Source organism: Cherax quadricarinatus, chromosome 20 (assembly GCF_038502225.1).
Source record: "Cherax quadricarinatus isolate ZL_2023a chromosome 20, ASM3850222v1, whole genome shotgun sequence".
NCBI classification, from domain to species: domain Eukaryota; kingdom Metazoa; phylum Arthropoda; class Malacostraca; order Decapoda; family Parastacidae; genus Cherax; species Cherax quadricarinatus.
Window position 1 is genome coordinate 9,275,150 of NC_091311.1, and position 21,598 is coordinate 9,296,747.

The 21,598-nt window shown below is 45.2% G+C and overlaps 1 protein-coding gene across 2 annotated transcripts in view; it reads left to right on the forward strand.

Annotated features, from left to right (window-relative positions):
- The window catches only part of nAChRbeta2 (nicotinic acetylcholine receptor beta2), a 1,855,029-nt gene that overhangs the window by 1,273,556 nt on the left and 559,875 nt on the right, over positions 1-21,598 (forward strand). For both annotated transcript variants that reach the window (XM_070086879.1, XM_070086880.1), the window contains exon 5: positions 5,722-5,902. In XM_070086879.1, the coding sequence (XP_069942980.1) occupies positions 5,722-5,902 (181 nt within the window). The remainder of the gene's footprint in view (positions 1-5,721; positions 5,903-21,598) is intronic.

Genomic DNA, 21,598 nt, shown 5'->3' on the forward strand with positions numbered 1-21,598 from the left:
AAGCTCCAACGGCGGGTCACCCGCGTCAGGAAACATTTGCCCTGTTTCCTGACAAACCTTACCTAACCTAACCTGGATTCTATTTCGACTATGATATCAAGAATATTTTAATCCCTGAGATAGGTAATAAAATTTATTCTCGTGCATATAAAAGACGAAACACCCAAGCAATGTCTTCTCACATGGGCGCTGCAATGGTCACATAGTTCTACTAAGTCCTATCGTGACAGATCCTCTCATTAAACAAAGTCAAGTCCTAAGTCAAGAGCGTCAGAGCTTCGCACTCACTCACTTCTACGTCTATGTAAGTACACTCTTCTCGTCGCGTCACTCAACGAAGTCGCTTGTAACTATCGGCTCTTGTCAACACTTAATTACGGCAAGAATTGCCTCGCCTAGCTTATATTTGTTACCCTTGTCGCGCAGATCACCGAATCAAACAATGGTAATTCAGTCGTGGATCACGGTGCCCCGTGGCCTGGTGTCAAAAGCTCTCGCTTCACACGGTGAGGGGTCCAGGTTCGATTCCCGGCGAAGGGGAGGAAACATCAGACGTGTTTCCCTACACCGGTTGTCTATGTTCACCCATTAGTAAAATGGGTACCTGGGTGTTAGTCGACTAGTTTGAATCGTATTCTGGGACAAAACTAACCTAATTTGCCCGAAATACTCGGCATAACAAGGCGCTTTCTATATAATAGTATGTCAGTGTTGTCAGCTAGGACTGTTTACCTTGTACATGTACTTGTAGTAAATAAAGATATTATTATTATAGTGCTTCTGGCTGCTCACTTTCACGTGTGTCCTCAGATATCCCCCCCCCCCCGCCTTCTCACCATCTTGGTGCGCCACCATCAACGGTACTTAGACCTCCACCATCTTGGTGCGCCACCATCAACGGTACTTAGACCTCCACCATCTTGGTGCGCCACCATCAACGGTACTTAGACCTCCACCATCTTGGTGCGCCACCATCAACGGTACTTAGACCTCCACCATCTTGGTGCTCCAGCATCAACGGTACTTAGACCTCCACCATCTTGGTGCGCCACCATCAACGGTACTTAGACCTCCACCATCTTGGTGCGCCACCATCAACGGTACTTAGACCTCCACCATCTTGGTGCACCACCATCAACGGTACTTAGACCTCCACCATCTTGGTGCGCCACCATCAACGGTACTTAGACCTCCACCATCTTGGTGCGCCACCATCAACGGTACTTAGACCTCCACCATCTTGGTGCTCCAGCATCAACGGTACTTAGACCTCCACCATCTTGGTGCACCACCATCAACGGTACTTAGACCTCCACCATCTTGGTGCGCCACCATCAACGGTACTTAGACCTCCACCATCTTGGTGCACCACCATCAACGGTACTTAGACCTCCACCATCTTGGTGCACCACCATCAACGGTACTTAGACCTCCACCATCTTGGTGCACCACCATCAACGGTACTTAGACCTCCACCATCTTGGTGCACCACCATCAACGGTACTTAGACCTCCACCATCTTGGTGCACCACCATCAACGGTACTTAGACCTCCACCATCTTGGTGCTCCAGCATCAACGGTAATTAGAATTCCACCATCTTGGTGCTCCAGTATCAACGGTAATTAGAATTCCACCATCTTGGTACACCACCATCAACGTACTTAGATCTCCACCATCTTGGTGCTCCAGCATCAACGGTACTTAGACCTCCACCATCTTGGTGCTCCACCAGCCACGGTTGTACCACTAATGAACAGTTTATCTTCTGACAATTTCTCTATTAAAAACATATTTCTATGCTGTACAAGGATCCAAACTCCCACAATCACTGAGCTTCTTTCGTAACGTTGGAATTCCCGAGTTTTTTTCATAAGACTGGAACCTTCAAGCTTTCTCAAAGGAACAGAATTATAGAACCCTGGACCAGTGGACTGCAATTTCCGTATTTCGCCAAAGAGCTTCGGAAATTCTCAATGATACATCTACGATGTTTGTCAATACCAGTGTCAGACTGATAAGTCAGACACAAGCAACAGTTAGGAATCTTTATTCCGAATCGTTTTGCCCTACACAGTAGGCTTCTTCAGTCGAATACAGAGGAGGCAGCAGGTACAGTAGAGATGTACAAACGATGAAATGAGTCCATCACCCTTATATACATAGTTATGAGGTAGTCAGTCCCTTAGCCTGGAGAAGAGTTCTGCTTCTCTTGAACATTGTCCCAGGCTGAGGGGCTGACCACCTCAAAAATACGTGATCGAGGGTGATAGACTTGTTACACTGTCTACACATCTCTACTGCTTCTGCTACAGCCGTTGTATTCGACTAAAGAAGCCTATTGATTTGGCTGAACGTTTCGGAATAGAGACACCTAATTGTTGCACGTGTTTTACTAATCAACTTGTTGCTGTTGTTTACCATTATCATATTCACCCCCATGTCGCATGTTTTTTGCCCATGAATAAATTCTAAACATTGTAGTTATCAGTTATTTCTGAAGACTTGATTCCTCACGTGACAGTTCTCAAACATTCAAGTTGTCGTTGTGATCCCTACATATTGTGTTGTCACGTGTGTTTTAACAGATTGTATGTATTTATGTATATGTACGCACGCACCCCCCCCCCACACACACACACACACACACAGTCACAGAGTGGTTTGGAAGTGGAACAGTCTGGCGAGTGATGTAGTGGAGGCAGGAACCATACATAGCTTTAAGACGAGGTATGATAAAACTCATGGAGCAGGGGGACAGAGAGAGGACCTAATAGCGTTCAGAGAAGAGGCGGGGCCAGGAGCTGAGTCTCGACCCCTGCAAATACAATTGAGTACAATTAGGCGAGTACACACACACGCTGTATATATATATATATATATATATATATATATATATATATATATATATATATATATATATATATATATATATATATATATATATATATATATATATATATGTATGTATATATATTTATATATATATATATATATATATATATATATATATATATATATATATATATATATATATATATATATATATAATATATATATATATATATATATATATATATATATATATATATATATATATATATATATATATATATATATATATATATATATATGCGATTAAAATGCCGGGAGCAAGTAACCCCTTCTCCTGTATACATTACTAAAGCTAAAAGATAAACTTTTGTTTTACTTTTGGGGCCACCCTGCCTTGGTGGGATATGGCCAGTTTGTTGACAGAAGAATTTTATATATATATATATATATATATATATATATATATATATATATATATATATATATATATATATATATATATATATATATATAATTATTATTAACACACTGGCCAATTTCCACCAAAGCAGGGTGGCCCGAAAAAGAAAAACTTTTACCATCATTCACTCCATCACTGTCTTGCCCGAAGGGTGCTTTACACTACAGTTTTTAAACTGCAATATTAACACCCCTCCTTCAGAGCGCAGGCACTGTACTTCTCATCTCCAGAACTCAAGTCCGGCCTGCCTGTTTCCCTGAACCCCTTCATAAATGTTACTTTGCTCACACTCCAACAGCACGTCAAGTATTAAAAACCATTTGTCTCCATTCACTCCTATCAAACACGCTCACGCATGCCCGCTGGAAGTCCAAGCCCCTCGCACACAAAACTTCCTTTACCCCCTCCCTCCAACCTTTCCTAGGCCGACCCCTACCCCGCCTTCCTTCCACTACAGACTGATACACTCTTGAAGTCATTCTGTTTCTCTCCATTCTCTCTACATGTTCGAACCACCTCAACAACCCTTCCTCAGCCCTCTGGACAACAGTTTTGGTAATCCCGCACCTCCTACTAACTTCCAAACTACGAATTCTCTGCATTATATTCACACCACACATTGCCCTCAGACATGACATCTCCACTGCCTCCAGCCTTCTCGCTGCAACATTCATCACCTATGCTTCACACCCATATAAGAGCGTTGGTAAAACTATACTCTCATACATTTCCCTCTTTGCCTCCAAGGACAAAGTTCTTTGTCTCCACAGACTCCTAAGTGCACCGCTCACCCTTTTCCCCTCATCAATTCTATGATTCACCTCATCTTTCATAGACCCATCAGCTGACACGTCCACTTCCAAATATCTGAACACATTCACAACCTCCATACTCTCTCCCTCCAATCTGATATCCAGTCTTTCATCACCTAATCTTTGTGTTATCCTCATAACCTTACTCTTTCCTGTACTCACTTTTAATTTTCTTCTTTTACATATCCTACCAAATTCATCCACCAACCTCTGCAACTTCTCTTCAGAATCTCCCAAGAGCACAGTGTCATCAGCGAAGAGCAACTGTGACAACTCCCACTTTATGTGTGATTCTTTACCTTTTAACTCCACGCCTCTTGCCAAGACCCTCGCATTTACTTCTCTTACAACCCCCATCTATAAATATATTAAACAACCACGGTGACATCACACATCCTTGTCTAAGGCCTGCTTTTACTGGGAAATAATCTCCCTCTTTCTTACATACTCTAACTTGAGCCTCACTATCCTCGTAAAAACTCTTCACTGCTTTCAGTAACCTACCTCCTACACCATACACCTGCAACATCTGCCACATTACCCCCTATCCACCCTGTCATACGCCTTTTCCAAATCCATAAATGCCACAAAAACCTCTTTAGTCTTATCTAAATACTGTTCACTTATATGTTTCACTGTAAACACCTGGTCCACACACCCCCTACCTTTCCTAAAGTCTCCTTGTTCATCTGCTATCCTACTGTCCGTCTTACTCTTAATTCTTTCAATAATAACTCTACACTTTACCAGGTATACTCAACAGACTTATATATATATATATATATATATATATATATATATATATATATATATATATATATATATATATATATATATATATATATATATATATATATATATATATATATATATATATATATATATATATATATATATATATATATATATATATATATATATATATATATATATATATATATATATATATATATATATATATATATATATGGATCAAAGTAGAATGACATGGAAAGCATATAAATCTATAGGGGAAGGAAAGAGGGGTAGGGGTCGTCCTCGAACGGGTTGGAAAGAGGGGGTAAAGGAGGTTTTGTGGGCGAGGGGCTTGGACTTCCAGCAAGCGTGCATGGGCGTGTTAGATAGGAGTGAATGGAGACGAATGATACTTGGGACCTGACGATCTGTTGGAGTGTGAGCAGGGTAATATTTAGTGAAGGGATTCAGGGAAACCGGTTATTTTCTTATAGTCGGACTTGAGTCCTGGAAATGGGAAGTACAATGCCTGCACTTTAAAGGAGGGGTTTGGGATATTGGCAGTTTGGAGGGATATGTTGTGTATCTTTATACGTATATGCTTCTAAACTGTTGTATTCTGAGCACCTCTGCAAAAGCAGTGATAATGTGTGAGTGTGGTGAAAGTGTCGAATGATGAAAGTATTTTCTTTTTGGGGATTTTCTTTCTTTTTTGGGTCACCCTGCCTCGGTGGGAGACGACCAACTTGAAAAAAAAAAAAAAAAAATATATATATATATATATATATATATATATATATATATATATATATATATATATATATATATATATATATAAAATCTTTATTAATTTCTCATAACCTTTCTCTGTGTTTTTCAGTGCTGACGGTAATTACGAGGTGACGCTGATGACAAAGGCAACACTTAAATACACAGGCGAGGTGGTGTGGAGGCCTCCAGCCATCTACAAGTCTTCTTGTGAGATCGACGTCGAGTGGTTCCCCTTCGACGAGCAATCTTGCAACATGAAATTTGGCTCTTGGACCTACGACGGCATGCAGGTCGGTGCTTTAGAGAGTGAGAGAAATGAAAGTAGGGTGACGAAGATAAGTCGTAACATGTTCACTTACAGGAAGTGTCTTGACAGTAAGGAAGTGAGCACTTATAGGAAGAAGAAAATATAGAAAAAGGCAGTTAGGTCTTCCTCAAGCGTGTACGATAAGAATGGTGAGGGCATGAAATCCTCGTTGGTGATCACCACTTACAGTACCTGTCACCATCACATGTACCAGACAAGGGAAAATCTCTCTAACAAAATATTACCCTACATTCAATAGTGAGAAGACCCAGTGGCTGTTCACACTCACTTTTTACAGAAAAGTCAACGTTATATCTAGTCTCGTAGTAATATTAAGTAATATACATTACTTTATTTCTAATATAAACTGTAACATCAAAATACTGTGGCACAAAGAGAACACATTCAAAAGTTGGAGATGCCAGCCTGGCCAGCACGGCACTAATTACGGGTACAAAATGCCTCTAATAGGTACTTTTATAAGCATCTAAATGTCAAAACTACAAGAGCTATGTCTAAAAGTTTCGAGCAACAAGTCAGGTCCTTGCCCAATCGAAATATGTAAAAATCATTTTATTTTTGTACATTTAGTTTGTAAAGTGAATTGGGTATCCATCTGGGGATTGTCTTCAGTGTGATGGTCAGTTTTAGCACACATACACAAGCAATAACATTGGTCTTAGTACTGATCCTTGTGGGACCTCACTCGTCTAATTCACCTGTTCCATCACTTCTTTAACTTGCTCTTTCCTTGTTGTTTCCTCTATTTGTGGCTGCAGGAGTCGAGTCCGAGTTCTTATGTACATACTCTCTCCCTCCTCCTTGAACTTTATCGTACCTCTTCTTAAAGCTATGTATGGATCTTGCCTCCAATACATCACTCTATAGATTATTCCACTTCCTGGCAAGTCTATGCCTAAGGAAATACTTCCCAACAACCATGTAACTCATCTGAATCTTCACCTTGTGAACGTTGTTCTGTCCGTTGAAGCGGAAGAATGATATATATATATATATATATATATATATATATATATATATATATATATATATATATATATATATATATATATATATATATATATATATATATATATGTATATATATATATATATATATATATATATATATATATATATATGCAAGGAATTCGCAAGAGCAGGCGATCTCTGACCTATGGTCGAAGGAGACTCGAACCTACGAACTTTGGAACAAGGTATGCAGTGCTTTACCATTCTCACCACACTGGACCAATACCTTGGCGTCCAGCTTGCGCTAGACGTTAATCCAAGGCAGCCAGCTTTCAGGGAGAAGGCTTACAGCTTTTCATCTCATCCCCTGCTTGCATCAACCTAACTAGAGATTTTAACAATGCAAGGAATTCGCAAGGAATTCGTAGATTCGAGTCTCCTTCGGCCAGAGATCCGTTTTTGTGTATACTTCGTCTGCTCTTGCGAATTCCTTGCATTGTTAAAATCTCTAGTAAGGCTGATGCATGCAGGGGATGAGATGAAAAGCTGTAAGCCTTCTCCCTGAAAGCTGGCTGCCTTGGATCAACGTCTAGCGCAAGCTGGACGCCAAGGTATTGGTCTAGTGTGGTGAGAATGGTAAAGCACTGTGTACCTTGTTCCAAGGTTCGTAGGTTCGAGTGTCCTTCGGCCAGAGATCAGTGTTTATATATATATATATATATATATATATATATATATATATATATATATATATATATATATATATATATATATATATATATAAACATCTAATAATCAGCAAAAATGAAGTGAAACACACAAGACAAACAGCCGTGTGACAGCATTTAAAAGCAGCAGGAAAGTGGAGATTTATCGCCGTCATAAAACTGTGAATTTATTGCCCTCAGTTCTATTTCTGTTCATCTCCAGACTTTCTTCTCTGCTTGAGACGCTGATTAAGCTGTCGAGACCTTTTTATCCTAGGATACTGACTTTCGAAGTCATCTATTACCAGTCCTTTATTTTTTTAAGCCAATTTAAGGTTTTAATTCTTTTTTTTTTAAGATAACAGTATGAAAAGTTATTTAGGAACTTTATTTAACTCATGCCAATCTTCGTGTGAGTGAGCCTTCTATTTATACAGGAAAAATCCGGTGTTATGCTTCACTAACATAGAAAGTATTGGAAACAAGTGCGTCGTGAGGGGCTCAGTTGAATCAAGATGTTAGGTAAAAGGACACAAGTGCAACTAATGCGACATTATATTGCAGCAACGTTTCGCTCTCCAGGAGCTTTGTTAAGCCCTTACAAACAATACATAGACACAGGGTATATATAGGCTTAGAGTGAGGTGTAATACTTGTGGTAGTAGTAGTAGTATTAGTTGTAGTAGTAGTAGTAGTAGTAATGCAATATGGTAGAACAATCAGCTTGCATTGAAGTAGAAGGTTATAAAAGCTATTACTTGAGTATTATAAAAAAAAGTTAGACAAATATTTCTGTTAGTGGTTGGATTTGAGGTCTGTTTCAGTGCTCCTCCTCTCTTATGTTCTTGTGTAGTGTTAGAAGCAGTGACTATGTGATGGCAGGGTTTATTGTTTTGTAGAGGACTTTTGTTAATACTTCAGAGATGATGAAGCTGCCTTTATTTTCCTTGATTGTGTTAGAAACAGCTATTAATGTTGATTCAAGACATTTACGTCTGCGGAAATTGGGTCCTCTGATTACTAGTCGGGCGTCGTTGAATTTCATGAGGTGATTGGTGGAATTCCGGTGTTGTATGCAGGCGCTCTTCAAGTTATTATTCCTACAGGCGTTAATGTGTTCATGGAAGCGTGTTTCGAGGTTCCTAGCTGTTTCACCTACATATATCTTGTCACAGCCTCCACAAGGTATAGTATAAACTCCTGCACTGACTGGTTCATGGTGGTTCGATTTTGTCCTGGTTAGATTCCTTATGGAAGTGCTGGATGCGATGGTGACTCTAGCCCGTTAACTGTCCAAATGTAGATCTACGTTTTCGCTTGTAGCGCTCCGACCTTGATTTTCTCCATTAGAAAAACATGTAACAAAAACGTAGATTTACGTTCGGAGCACTACGCGAGTGAACGTAGATCTACGTTTGGACAGTTAACGGGCTAGTGTCAGTTTGTGCCAGTACCTTGGAAACGCTCAATGCAACCTGGCTGTTGGGAAGGATTATAATTGTGATGATCTGAAGTGCTCTTTTCTTGCAGTCTTTGATGAGAAAAAATGGAACTAAACCTTCACTGATCTACATTTTCCATTTTTTTTTACCTACAACAATACGAATCAAGATATTTAGAAAAAGTGTTTTTATTCTCTTTAGCACATTCACACTTATCATTATCTAGATATTACATGATACTAGACGAAAACTTCCGTTCGGGGTGTTAAGGTAATCATTCCCTCTTTCCTAACATGCGACTATGACTTAGGTACTTGTATACTGAAGAGCGAACAAGGGAGACATACCCATACGTCTCTGCTACAACAGTATAATGTGACACATCACAACACAATTATATTTCCTTTCACTGCTGAAAATTGAGAGTTATTGACGCTACAAGCATGAGATTATGTTTACTGGGCCAGTTTGTTTTATGTAGAGAACGAGCTACGGGTTGATCTGTGTAAGACGTTATTCGAAAAGATAATTCATGTCTAATCTCTCTCATGTTCTCTGCTATACTAACGTAGGGACCTACTATGGGCCAGTAGGCCTGCTGCAGTGTTCCTCCATTCCTATTTTCTCATGTTCACCGGAATCAACATGCACTATATCACCAGTCTAGTCCAGGACAGTTACCATTCCCTGTAACATACTATACACCACTTACCACGACCCATAACTCCAGTTACATGTTCAATACCACTCCACTGGCCTGAATACTCCCTCAGTCTTAACGCCACTTACTACAACCAGTGGGATCAGTTATATTCTCAATACCACTTAAAACAATTACCATCACTTACACAGTTCAAAACAATAACACTTAACACAACCCACATAACGCATATATCACATGCAACATCACCCATAACACATACATCACCCATAACACATACATCACCCATAACACATACATCACCCATAACACATTCATCACCCATAACACATACATCACCCATAACACATACATCACCCATAACACATACAACATCACCCATACTCTAACAAAATAAGGGTCATAAGAACAACACGGAATCATTTTTTTCAATCTCAGTGTGAAAAAAAATAAATTAAACTAAGAGGCGATGGGGACAAACACTACATAGCTTTAAGAGCAGGTATGACTGGGCCCAGCAGGTAATGAATCAGGAACGGTGGCCGATGATTGTTAAAAATCGGATATACGAGTATATGCGGGTATTATTTTTCTAATGGTATTGGTACGAAAACTTGTGATCAACATCGGTATTCACCATCTCCCTCTCGTGTTGTTGATCCGGGTGAAGGGCTCTTGATCCAAAGAAATGGAGGTATTCTCCCTTTCGTTTAATTAACCCTAATTCCCTACCACCCATAGGTGCTGCATGACCCCTAGTGGTTTAGCGCATTCCCATAATTCTGATAATAATAATAATAATAATAATAATAATAATAATAATAATAATAATAATAATAATAATAATAATAATAATAATCTTTGTCATTTTGTGAATAAGGATATTTTTCCCCCCTCATTTATAATTTTGGTTTTTAATCATTATTCTTGAGAGTATATTTATGCTGCAAATAATTCACTGCTCGAAGTAATTTTTGTTTAGTTAGGCTGGTGTGTGGCTCACCGTCCATCAACCTAAATGGCATTTTTCTTGCCATTCATCAGAAGTTAAAACTGGTCCAGCTTGAGATGACGCGAGGAAGGTTGTGCAGATGCAGGTGTGAGTTCCACGGCTTGGGTGTGAGCTCTACGACTTGGGTGTGAGCTCTACAATAGGTGAAACCTATCTTACCGGCGTGGATAGGTGCCACCTACTGTATACCTTCCACCAGCGCTTACACAAGCGTTGAAGAAGTTGTACAAACATGGGTCGTAGGTCTTCTCTGTGTACAGGAATAAGTGGAACATTAAAGGCGTGGGTGGAATCTGTAAAGGCGCGGGTAAGAGCTGTACAGGCATAGGTGAGAGCAGTACATAAGTAGGTAGGAGTGTACAGGAGTGGGTGAATTGAGTACAGGCAAGGATGAAAGGTAAACAGATGTAGATGGGAGGTGTACGGGTGTGAGTGGTCCCTGTACTGGCGTGGGTTGGAGCTGTACTGGCTTGAGTGGGAGTTGTACATGCCTAGGCAGAAGCCATACAGTATTGAATGGGAGCTGTACAAACGTTAGTAGGAGCTGCATAGGCATGGGTAGAAGCTGTACATGCATAAGCAGGAACAATACAGGCTGGGGATGAGGTATACAGACTGGAGAAGGAGCTGTATAGCCAAGGATTAAGCTCGGCTGTGTTCGTCTTCCTGAACACAAATGGAATCTTGCGTCACACAATTGGACATTGTTGGTCTTCTGAACCTTTTATATCTTCTCTGAATTGTTTAATGTGGTACATCTTTATGTGATGATGATCCTCACATGCATTACTAGCCCCAACACAGAGCTTTCTAAAAACAAACAGCCTTTTGGGCCCAAACTGCTTCTGGGCACACTAATGTTTGCCTTTGAGCTGCATCTCACGTCTTTAGGAAAGAAGAATAAGAAGACACGTGCTGAGAACATACAGAATACTTGTAGTCACATATAATGTTTACAAAGGCCGATTATTCAGTAGGAAGCACTAGGAGTACTGACATTAGCCATCTCAATAGACGCACATACAAACCACGTTACTTCAGTAGTGTGTTGAACGCCGTCATATTTAAGAATTTCCTTCAGCGAACTTTACAAACATGTCAGTCAAGTCACTATATAAACTTACGTGAGGCAATCAAGCATGCAAGGAACTAGGTTATTCCTAGCGCTGAGGAAAATAAATTGTGGGAAATGAACTGTACGGAACTGGAAAAACGTGGAATTAGGGAGTAACTGAATACAATATACGACTAGGATGTAAGCTGAGACTGTTAGAAATGAAAAGCTTAGGATTAAGCGGGCAGAGATGGAAGCTGGAAACTTAGAAGTGTCAAAGAGATGTTAGGAAATACTTCTTCACTAATAGTGAAACATAATAATGGGTGTTGTAGAGAAAATAATATATTTTTCGAAAGTAAACATGACAGGACCCAAGAAGCAAGGACTCGCCTCCGAACGATTATGGGTTAAGAGACAAGACCTTTAACCACGACCCGACGGCAGAAGACACACCTCGTTGAGAGCAAACACAGTACACTGCTGCAGTGTTATCTTCCGCAAAGGGTAAAACGTTAATTACGATTAAAAAGAATCGATTAACCAGGTTCTCCAAGGAAAGTGTACTCAAACAACCCTTAGCGGAGAGAAAAATAAAACCCCACCCTGTGTTAATTAATTCATCCCCTGGCCTCGGAGCCTCTCAGAGGAAGTCGGGGTCACGTAAGTAGCGAATGAGTGGGTAACATTTAGGTAAAGTTTGGTAAGATTGGTCAGGAAACAGGACTAGTGTTTCCTGACGCTGGTCTCAGTCACTTGATGACCCGCCACTGGAGCTTTTGGCTACCTGACTGAGGCCTTCCACTGGCTTATCCATGCACCCTTGATGAAGGAAGACGTTAATCTGGCACCTCAAGGTAACACACACACACACATAGTTTTAAGGCGAGGTATGATAGAGCTCATGGGGCAGGGAGAGAGAGGACCTAGTAGCAATCAGCGAAGAGGCGGGCCAGGAGCTGTGACTCGACCCCTGCAACCCCAAATAGGTGAGTACAAATAGGTGGGTACACACACACACACACACACACACACACACACACACACACACACACACACACACATACACACACACACACACACATACACACACACTGGAGGACAGGAGAGATAGGGGGGACATGATAACGACATACAAAATACTGAGAGGAATTGACAAGGTGGACAAAGACAGGATGTTCCAGAGATTGGACACAGTAACAAGGGGACACAGTTGGAAGCTGAAGATACAGATGAATCACAGGGATGTTAGGAAGTATTTCTTCAGCCACAGAGTAGTCAGTAAGTGGAATAGTTTGGGAAGCGATGTAGTGGAGGCAGGATCCATACATAGCTTTAAGCAGAGGTATGATAAAGCTCACGGTTCAGGGAGAGTGACCTAGTAGCGATCAGTGAAGAGGCGGGGCCAGGAGCTCGGACTCGACCCCCGCAACCTCAACTAGGTGAGTACAACTAGGTGAGTACACACACACACACACACACACACACACACACACACACACACACACACACACACACACACACACACACACACACACACACACACACACATACGCATACACATACATAAATACATAAAAAAACAGACGTTCAAGTGTTTTAGGTGATTCTCGTAAAGTTAATATTGATTGTATCTAGACAGCCACATCAAATGCACTTAAGCAGCAACTGTCTGGGGGAGTCTAGAATATGGAAAAGCTGAAATTGTGAGTGTCATTATTTTCATTTGGAAGTGATAAACCAGTAAGGAGCTGCATTACACGTGAGCGTGTGATTGCAAAAAACACCCCCATCCTCTCTCGTAACTCTTCATCTCCCGTGGCCTAAGTTTCTTGAGTTCTCCCATGTATTCTCATCCACCAACATCTTCATCAACCTATGCTTTATGACACTTTTCCTGCTTCTCTTCTTTCCCCTCCTCCTCCTTCTATTTCTTCTCCTCCTCCTTCTCTTCCTTCTTCTCATTTCTTGCATACTGCGAACATTGAGCCTTGAGGCGCTGGTCGATAGAGGAAGCCTTCACCTGGTCTCTTCACTTAGTCTCTAGTCCGGGTCTCTTCACCAGGTCTCTTCACCTGGTTTCTTCAACTGGGCTCCTTTCCTGGTCTCTTCATCTGTTCTCTTCACCTGGTCTCTTATCCTGGTTCTCTTCAAGCGGTTCCTTCACCTGGCCCCTTCTTTTGGTTCCCTTCACCTGGTCTCTTCACCTGGTCTCTGCTCCTAGTCTTTTCCCTTGGTCTCTTCACCTGCTCTCTACTCCTGGTCTCTTCACCTGGTCTCTTCACTTGGGCTCTTCACTTGGTCTCTTCACCTGGTCTCTTCACCTGGTCTCTTCACTTGCTCTCTACTCCTGGTCTCTTCACCTGGTCTCTACTCCTAGTCTCTTCACTTGGTCCCTTCTTCTCTTCACCTGGACTCTACTCCTGGTCTCTTCTCCTGGTTTCTTCATCTGGTCTCTTCACCTGGTCTCTTCACCTGGTCTCTTCACTTGGGCTCTTCACCTTGTCTCTTCACTTGGTCTCTTCACTTGGTCTCTTCACCTGGTCTCTTCACCTGGTCTCTTCACCTGGTCTCTTCACTTGGTCTCTTCACCTGGTCTCTTCACTTGGTCTCTTCACTTGGTCTCTTCACCTGGTCTCTTCACTTGGTCTCTTCACTTCGTCTCTTCACTTCGTCTCTTTATCTGGTCTCTTCACTTGGTCTCTTCACCTGGTCTCTTCACTTGGTCTCTTCACTTGGTCTCTTCACTTGGTCTCTTCACCTGGTCTCTTCACCTGGTCTCTTCAGTTGGTCTCTTCACCTGGTCTCTTCACTTGGTCTCTTCACCTGGTCTCTTCACTTGGTCTCTTCACTTGGTCTCTTCACTTGGTCTCTTCACCTGGTCTCTTCACTTGGTCTCTTCACCTGGTCTTTTCACTTGGTCTCTTCACCTGGTCTCTTCACTTGGTCTCTTCACTTGGTCTCTTCACCTGGTCTCTTCACCTGGTCTCTTCACTTGGTCCCTTCACCTGGTCTCTTCACCTGGTCTCTTCACTTGGGCTCTTCACCTTGTCTCTTCACTTGGTCTCTTCACTTGGTCTCTTCACCTGGTCTCTTCACCTGGTCTCTTCACCTGGTCTCTTCACTTGGTCTCTTCACCTGGTCTCTTCACTTGGTCTCTTCACTTGGTCTCTTCACTTGGTCTCTTCACCTGGTCTCTTCACCTGGTCTCTTCACCTGGTCTCTTCACTTGGTCTCTTCACTTGGTCTCTTCACCTGGTCTCTTCACCTGGTCTCTTCACTTGGTCCCTTCACCTGGTCTCTTCACCTGGTCTCTTCACTTGGTCTCTTCGCTTGGTCTCTTCCCCTGGCCTCTTCACCTGGTCTCTTCACTTGGTCTCTTCGCTTGTTCTCTTCACCTTGTCTCTTATTCTAATCTCTTCTCCTGGTTTCTTCAACTTATCTCTTCACCTGGTCTCTTTATTGGGCACCTTACCTGGTTTTCTCTTGTTCTCTTCTCATGGTCCCTTCTCAGGGACTGTTCTCCTGGTTTCATCTTCTGGTCTCTTCACCTGGTTTCATCTCATGGTCTTTTCTGGTTTCATCTCCTGGTCTCTTCTCAGGATTGGAGGAGTTATAAGGTAGTGCTTTTACTAAAGAGAAACTGTGCAGATGGTAACCTTTGGGGAGGAGATAGTGGGGAGGAGGTGGTGGGGAGGAGATGCTTGAGAGTAGATTGTGGGGAGGAGATAGTGGAGAGGAGATGGTGGAGAGGAGATGGTGGGGAGGAGATGGTGGGGAGGAGATGGTGGGGAATAAGGTTGTGGGGAGGAAGATGATTAGGAGGAGTATGGTGGGGAGGAAGATTGTTGGGAGGAAGAATGTGGGGAGGAAGATGGCGTAGAGGCAGATGGTGGGGAGGAAATGATGGGGTTGAGATGCAGGAATGGGAGATAGTGGGGAAGATGATGGTGGGGAGGAAATCAGTGGGGAAGAAATGATGACGAGGAAGATCGTAGGGAGGTAGATGGTAGGGAGAGAGTTGGTGGGGTGGAAGATGGTGAGGAGGAAGATAGTGGGGAGGAAGATAGTGGGGAGGAAGATAGTGGGGAGTAAAATGGTGGGGAGGAAGATCGTTGGTAGGAAAATACTGGGTAGTTTTTTGGTGGGGAGGAAGATGGTGGGGAGATAAATGTTGGGGAGGGAAATGGTGTTCAGGGTGATAGTGGGGAGGAAGATAGTGGGGAGGAAGATGGTGGGGAGAAAGATGGAAAGAACAATAGAGGGGAGGAAGATGGTGGGGAGGAAGATGGAAAGAACAATAGTGGGGAGGAAGATGGTGGAAAGAATAATTGTGGGGCGGAAGATGGTGGATAGAAAGATGGGTGGGAGGTATATGGTGTGGAGGAGATAGTGAGAAGGAAGGTTTTGTGGGAGAAGATGGTGGAGAGGTAGATGGTAGGGGAGGGAGATGGTGGGGAGATAGATGATGGGGAGGAAGATGGTGGGGAGAGAAGATGGCAGTGAGGAAGATGGTTTGGAGGTAGTTAGTGGGGAGGAAGATGGTGGGGAAGTAGATGGTGGGGAATGAGATAGTGGGGAATGAGATGGTGGGGAATGAGATGGTGAGGAGTTAGATGGTGGGGAGTGAGATGGTGAGGGGGGTGGGGAGTGAGATGGTGGGGAGTGAGATGGTGGGGAGGTAGATGGTGGGGAGTGAGATGGTGGGGAGTGAGATGGTTGAGAGTGAGATGGTGGGGAGTGAGATGGTGGGGAGTGAGATGGTGGGGAGTGAGATGGTGGGGAGTGAGATGGTGGGGAGTGAGATAGTGGGGAGTGAGATGGTGGGGAGTGAGATGGTTGAGAGTGAGATGGTGGGGAGTGAGATGGTGGGGAGTGAGATGGTGGGGAGTGAGATGGTGGGGAGTGAGATGGTGGGGAGTGAGATAGTGGGGAGTGAGATGGTTGAGAGTGAGATGGTGGGGAGTGAGATGGTGGGGAGTGAGATGGTGGGGAGTGAGATGGTGGGGAGTGAGATGGTGGGGAGTGAGATGGTGGGGAGTGAGATGGTTGAGAGTGAGATGGTGGGGAGTGAGATGGTGGGGAGTGAGATGGTGGGGAGTGAGATGGTGGGGAGTGAGATGGTGGGGAGTGAGATGGTGGGGAGTGAGATGGTGGGGAGTGAGATGGTGGGGAGTGAGATGGTGGGGAGTGAGATGGTTGAGTGAGATGGTTGAGGTGAGAGAGATGGTGGGGAGTGAGATGGTGGGGAGTGAGATGGTGGGGAGTGAGATGGTGGGGAGTGAGATGGTTGAGAGTGAGATGGTGGGGAGTGAGATGGTTAAGAGTGAGATGGTGGGGAGTGAGATGGTGGGGAGTGAGATGGTGGGGAGGTAGATGGTGGGGAGTGAGATGGTGGGGAGTGAGATGGTGGGGAGTGAGATGGTGGGGAGTGAGATGGTGGGGAGGTAGATGGTGGGGAGTGAGATGGTGGGGAGTGAGATGGTGGGGAGGTAGATGGTGGGGAGGTAGATGGTGGGGAGGAGAGGAAAGAAGGTAGAAAAAGAATGAAAGGTGGAAGGAATGACGCGGAACTGGGTGAAGGAAAGAAGAGGATTGAGAAAGATGAAAATGGTAAAGAAATGAAAGTAAAGACAAAGAAAGAAGGAAGCAGAGTAAGAAAGAGGAAAAGAAAGAGGGTGGAGTAAGATAGAGATAAAGAGAGGAAGGCCAAGCAAGAGTGTGGAAGTAATAGAAGATTTTTGGAAAGCCAGAGAGAGAGAGAGACAGGCAGACAGACAGACAGGTTACACACACCGTCGCGCACCATTTACTGTCACTCGGAATTACGCAAAAAAAATAAAAAGAAATCATATTTTTAGGGCCACCTGAGGTCAAAGAAAATGGAATTTTCTGAGGCAGTTGAGGTAGGACTTTCGTAAACAAAAATATTCGGTACCAGGCATGTGCACCGTGCATCGTAACCTATACTATTGATCCTGACACCATTAAATGTCAATATTTTCAGAAAGAAAAAGTACACTTTTGGTTATTGAAATTACTCAGCTGTATCTTATTTGTTAAATTAATTACCATAGACTACAGGGGATTTTATTAGACTGATTGGCATTCTTGTGTTATGCTGGGGTATTTCGTAATTTTGGCGCGGGGATGGCAGACCAGAGAGGCCTAGCTTGTGGCTAGGCCTGGGGACAGTTGGTCCCAAAGATGAGGAAGTACTTGTGCCTCCTCCCATGGGAGACTTAGGTCTCAGACGCTCCCTAAAGAGGGAGCCAAGGCCGGGCCACCACTTGGAATAGGCCCGGGCCGGGAGAATACCGGCTAATCTTTAATAATAATAATAAGTAATTTTGTGTGACACGTCAACATCATCAAGAGATCCATAAGGATTATCGACTGGACGAAGATTGGAAAACAGTGTGTGTTGTGTTCGCAAATCTGTGTTAGTTTACGCACAGATTAGCGTCTTTCCTGGTGATCCTTGGACTGTGCTCAGTGCTTCAGAGCAGTGAGCCACGAGAGGGTGACTACGGGCCCAGACTGGGGCTCTGAGCCTCACAGCTCTGCACCCAGTGTGGGCGGCTGTGAGGTCACAGGCAGCAGCTCTTCTGCTGGCTCTATCCCCACACCTACAGTCACCATGACAGATCCAGGAGAGCGGCCTAAACGTTCCTTGGAATACGGGGACGAGTTGGAGGACGACGTGGGGCAGGTGGGAGCCCCCACCAAAAAGGCCAAGGATGCAGTGGAGACTACTGTGCCTACCAATCTGCCACTAGGTCCGTCGGCAGCCCCTACCTAAGAAGACTTGCACCCCCAGATGGCCATAGGGGTATTGGAAGGAAGCCAAGAGGATGTAGCTCCTCAACTGGCAAGGTTGGAGCCATCCCAGGTCCATACACCAGTTGCATTGGCCTCCACAGTGGACGGGGACTGGCTGACTCCACGTGGAAGGAGGAGTTCCCGCTCAGCTCGGGCACAAGCAACAGGGCCTTCAACAAATTCAAGGTTCCCAACTACGGGTTTGCAAGGTATCTGGAAGGTCTACCCCACCTCAAGTTCCGCTGCGAGTTCACTCTCAGGAACGAGGTTCTGGTCATTCCTCGGGACGAAGATTCTTACGAGGAGTTGAAGGGGCTGGTTGTTACCCATCCCAGCATGGTGGAACTGGTTGCTTCGGAGAAGGTGTACAAGGGGGTGCTCTTACACGTCCCTGTGCCCCTCCCACTGGATCCCATTTTGGAAGTGCCCAATATTGTCAAGGCGGAGCGACTCACTGCAACGGTGAACAAGGTGCCCACCCGCCAGGTGCTGATCCACCACAAAGGTCCACTTCCCACGCACCTGGACCTTGGGGTCTGGGGAAGATTCAAGACCCGACCATACCTGTCAGGCCCACTGCAATGCTTCAACTGTCAGGGGTTCAATCATATTGCAGCCACCTGCCAGCGAGAGAAGAAGTGTGGTGTGTGCAGCAAGGCACACGACTCGAAGGACTGCATTGCAATCCTCAAACAGCCAACTGGCGAAGCCCTTCGGCCAGAGCCCAAGTGTGCCAACTGCTCAAAGAGGCACCATGCCTGGAACCGGAGCTGTCCTGTGATGGTGCAGCACTGGCAGCAGGTTCGTCATCGGAACAACCCGACAGCCCCGACGCCACCCAGCCTTGGAGCCGCCCAGCAACAGTCAGCATGGTCTCCAATCATGGTTCCCCAGATACCACAGGAGGGCAATACCAGCGAGTTCCCAGCACTGGGCTCCCAGCGGTGGCATCAGGGGGCAGGCACTGGTTTGCAGCAGCGCGGTCAACTGCAGGGTCAGATGGCAAGGTGGCCAAGAAGACAGAATCATTGGGAAAAACAGCCACAGGCCAGGCACACTGCCCAGCAGGTCCCAGCTGGGCACCAACATTCCTTGCCATACCACCAGCAGGCCTCTTCCCAAGGGCAGGCCCCTACTGTGAGCGGCCAGAGTCAGGCAGAGGTTCCCCGCCAGGGGACCTGGAAGCCCATGGCCACTCAGGCCGGGCCCAGGGTGCACCCAGCTTATGCTGCTGCAGTGTCGACAGCAACCCTGACATACCCAGTGACCCAGCCCCGACTCGACGGGTCGTCCAGCTCAATGCCTGCAGAGGTAATGGTCAAATCCTTTCTGGATCGACTGAAGAAAACCATCGGGGCCATCTCAGCGCTCCTCTGTCGCCTGCTGCCATCGGCAGAGGACAGGGGCGCCTGCAGGCAGCTCCTGTCATGGATGCTGGGCATGGTCCTACTGGACAGGAAAGACTCAATGGAACTTCAAGCCATCATCCAGGAGTCCTTCCAGTTTGTGATGGAGGAGGCCCCGGAGTCGCCAACAACGGACGACGAGTCCCAGGCAGAGATGGAATCAGTGAGCCACCTCTGCGGCCCTTGAAGATCCTCCAGTGGAACATTTGTGGGCTGCAGCGGAAAATTCACTTAGTGATTGAAGCTACAGTTCAGGATGAGGTTGATGTCTTCCTGTTTCAGGAGACACTCACCGATTCGTCACGTCAAATGCAGCCACGTATTCCGGGATTCTCTGCCTACCTTCAGTGCCTGGAAGGGACTGGCAGGGGCACGGCGATCTATGTCAGGACCACTATCCCTCATTCAACTCTGGGGAGGGCGTAGAGGTTCAGGCTGTCACCCTACACCTGGCGGATGGACCTCTCATGGTTTACAATATTTACAGAAGCTCTCGGTACACCCTTGACATTTCAGAGGTGGCAGCACTCGCCCCACAGGAGGGTCTTGTTGTGGCTGGGGATGTCAATGCCCACCACCCAATACTTTCTTCTGTCTCTCCTACCAACGCAGCTGGGAGGCACCTTGCAGCTGTGCTGTAGGAGGTCCCTGAGATCGCCCTCCTCAATTATGGTGAGCCAACCCATCACTATGGTGGCCTCTTGGACATCACACTCATCTCTAGGCGGTTGCTCTCGAACGCGAGATGGGAGGTCCACCCCCGTCTCACCAGTGATCGCTTTGCAGTGGTCACCACGCTGATGGTCCAGCGGTGCCCACTCCCAACACCTACCCGCAGATGGAATCTAAAAAAGGCCGACTAGCAGTGCTTCCAGGAGGTCATTGAGCGCTGGTGGGCAGAGTCTCCTCTTCCAGAAGACCCAGATGAGGCGGCTCAAAGCTTGCAGGTGGCCTTCACATGTGCAGCTGAGGCAGCAATACCTAAGATTACAGGCGGAGGGTCATATAAACGTGACTGGTGGTTTTACAATGAGGACATCAGGGAACAGAACCACCGCATCAATGTCGTACGCAAGATGCACAGGCGTAATCCCACGGTTGAGTTCATGCGTCTGCTCAGGGAAGTGGTGTGGCATGCACGCCATGTCTCACGCAGGGTCTGGCTGGCTAAATGGTTCGAGTGGTGTGCCTCCTTCAGCTACTCCTCCACTTTATCTGAGATTTGGACCAAGTTTCGATTGGCCACTGGGCAGCGTCGCAGTGTGGCTTGGTTGCACCCAGACCCCGCAACGGAGGCAGAACGTCTGGTGGACCTCTTCACCTCCAGAGCGGCCATGGCTCAACTGCCTCAGGATCTCCAGGACCTCCAAGCCACCCTCCTTCCTAGAAAGATGATGGTGATCCAAGCGGCATGCCAGGTTAAGGACGTCACGGATGAAGACTTCACCGACCAGGAGCTCCAAGCAGCCTTCACATCTCATCGAGACACTGCACCGGGGCATGATGGTATCACCTATGGCATGATCACTCGGTCTGGCCATTCTGGACATTCAGCTGTCCTGGGGGTCGTCAACCAGACTTGGCGAGCTGGCAAACTCCCTGTC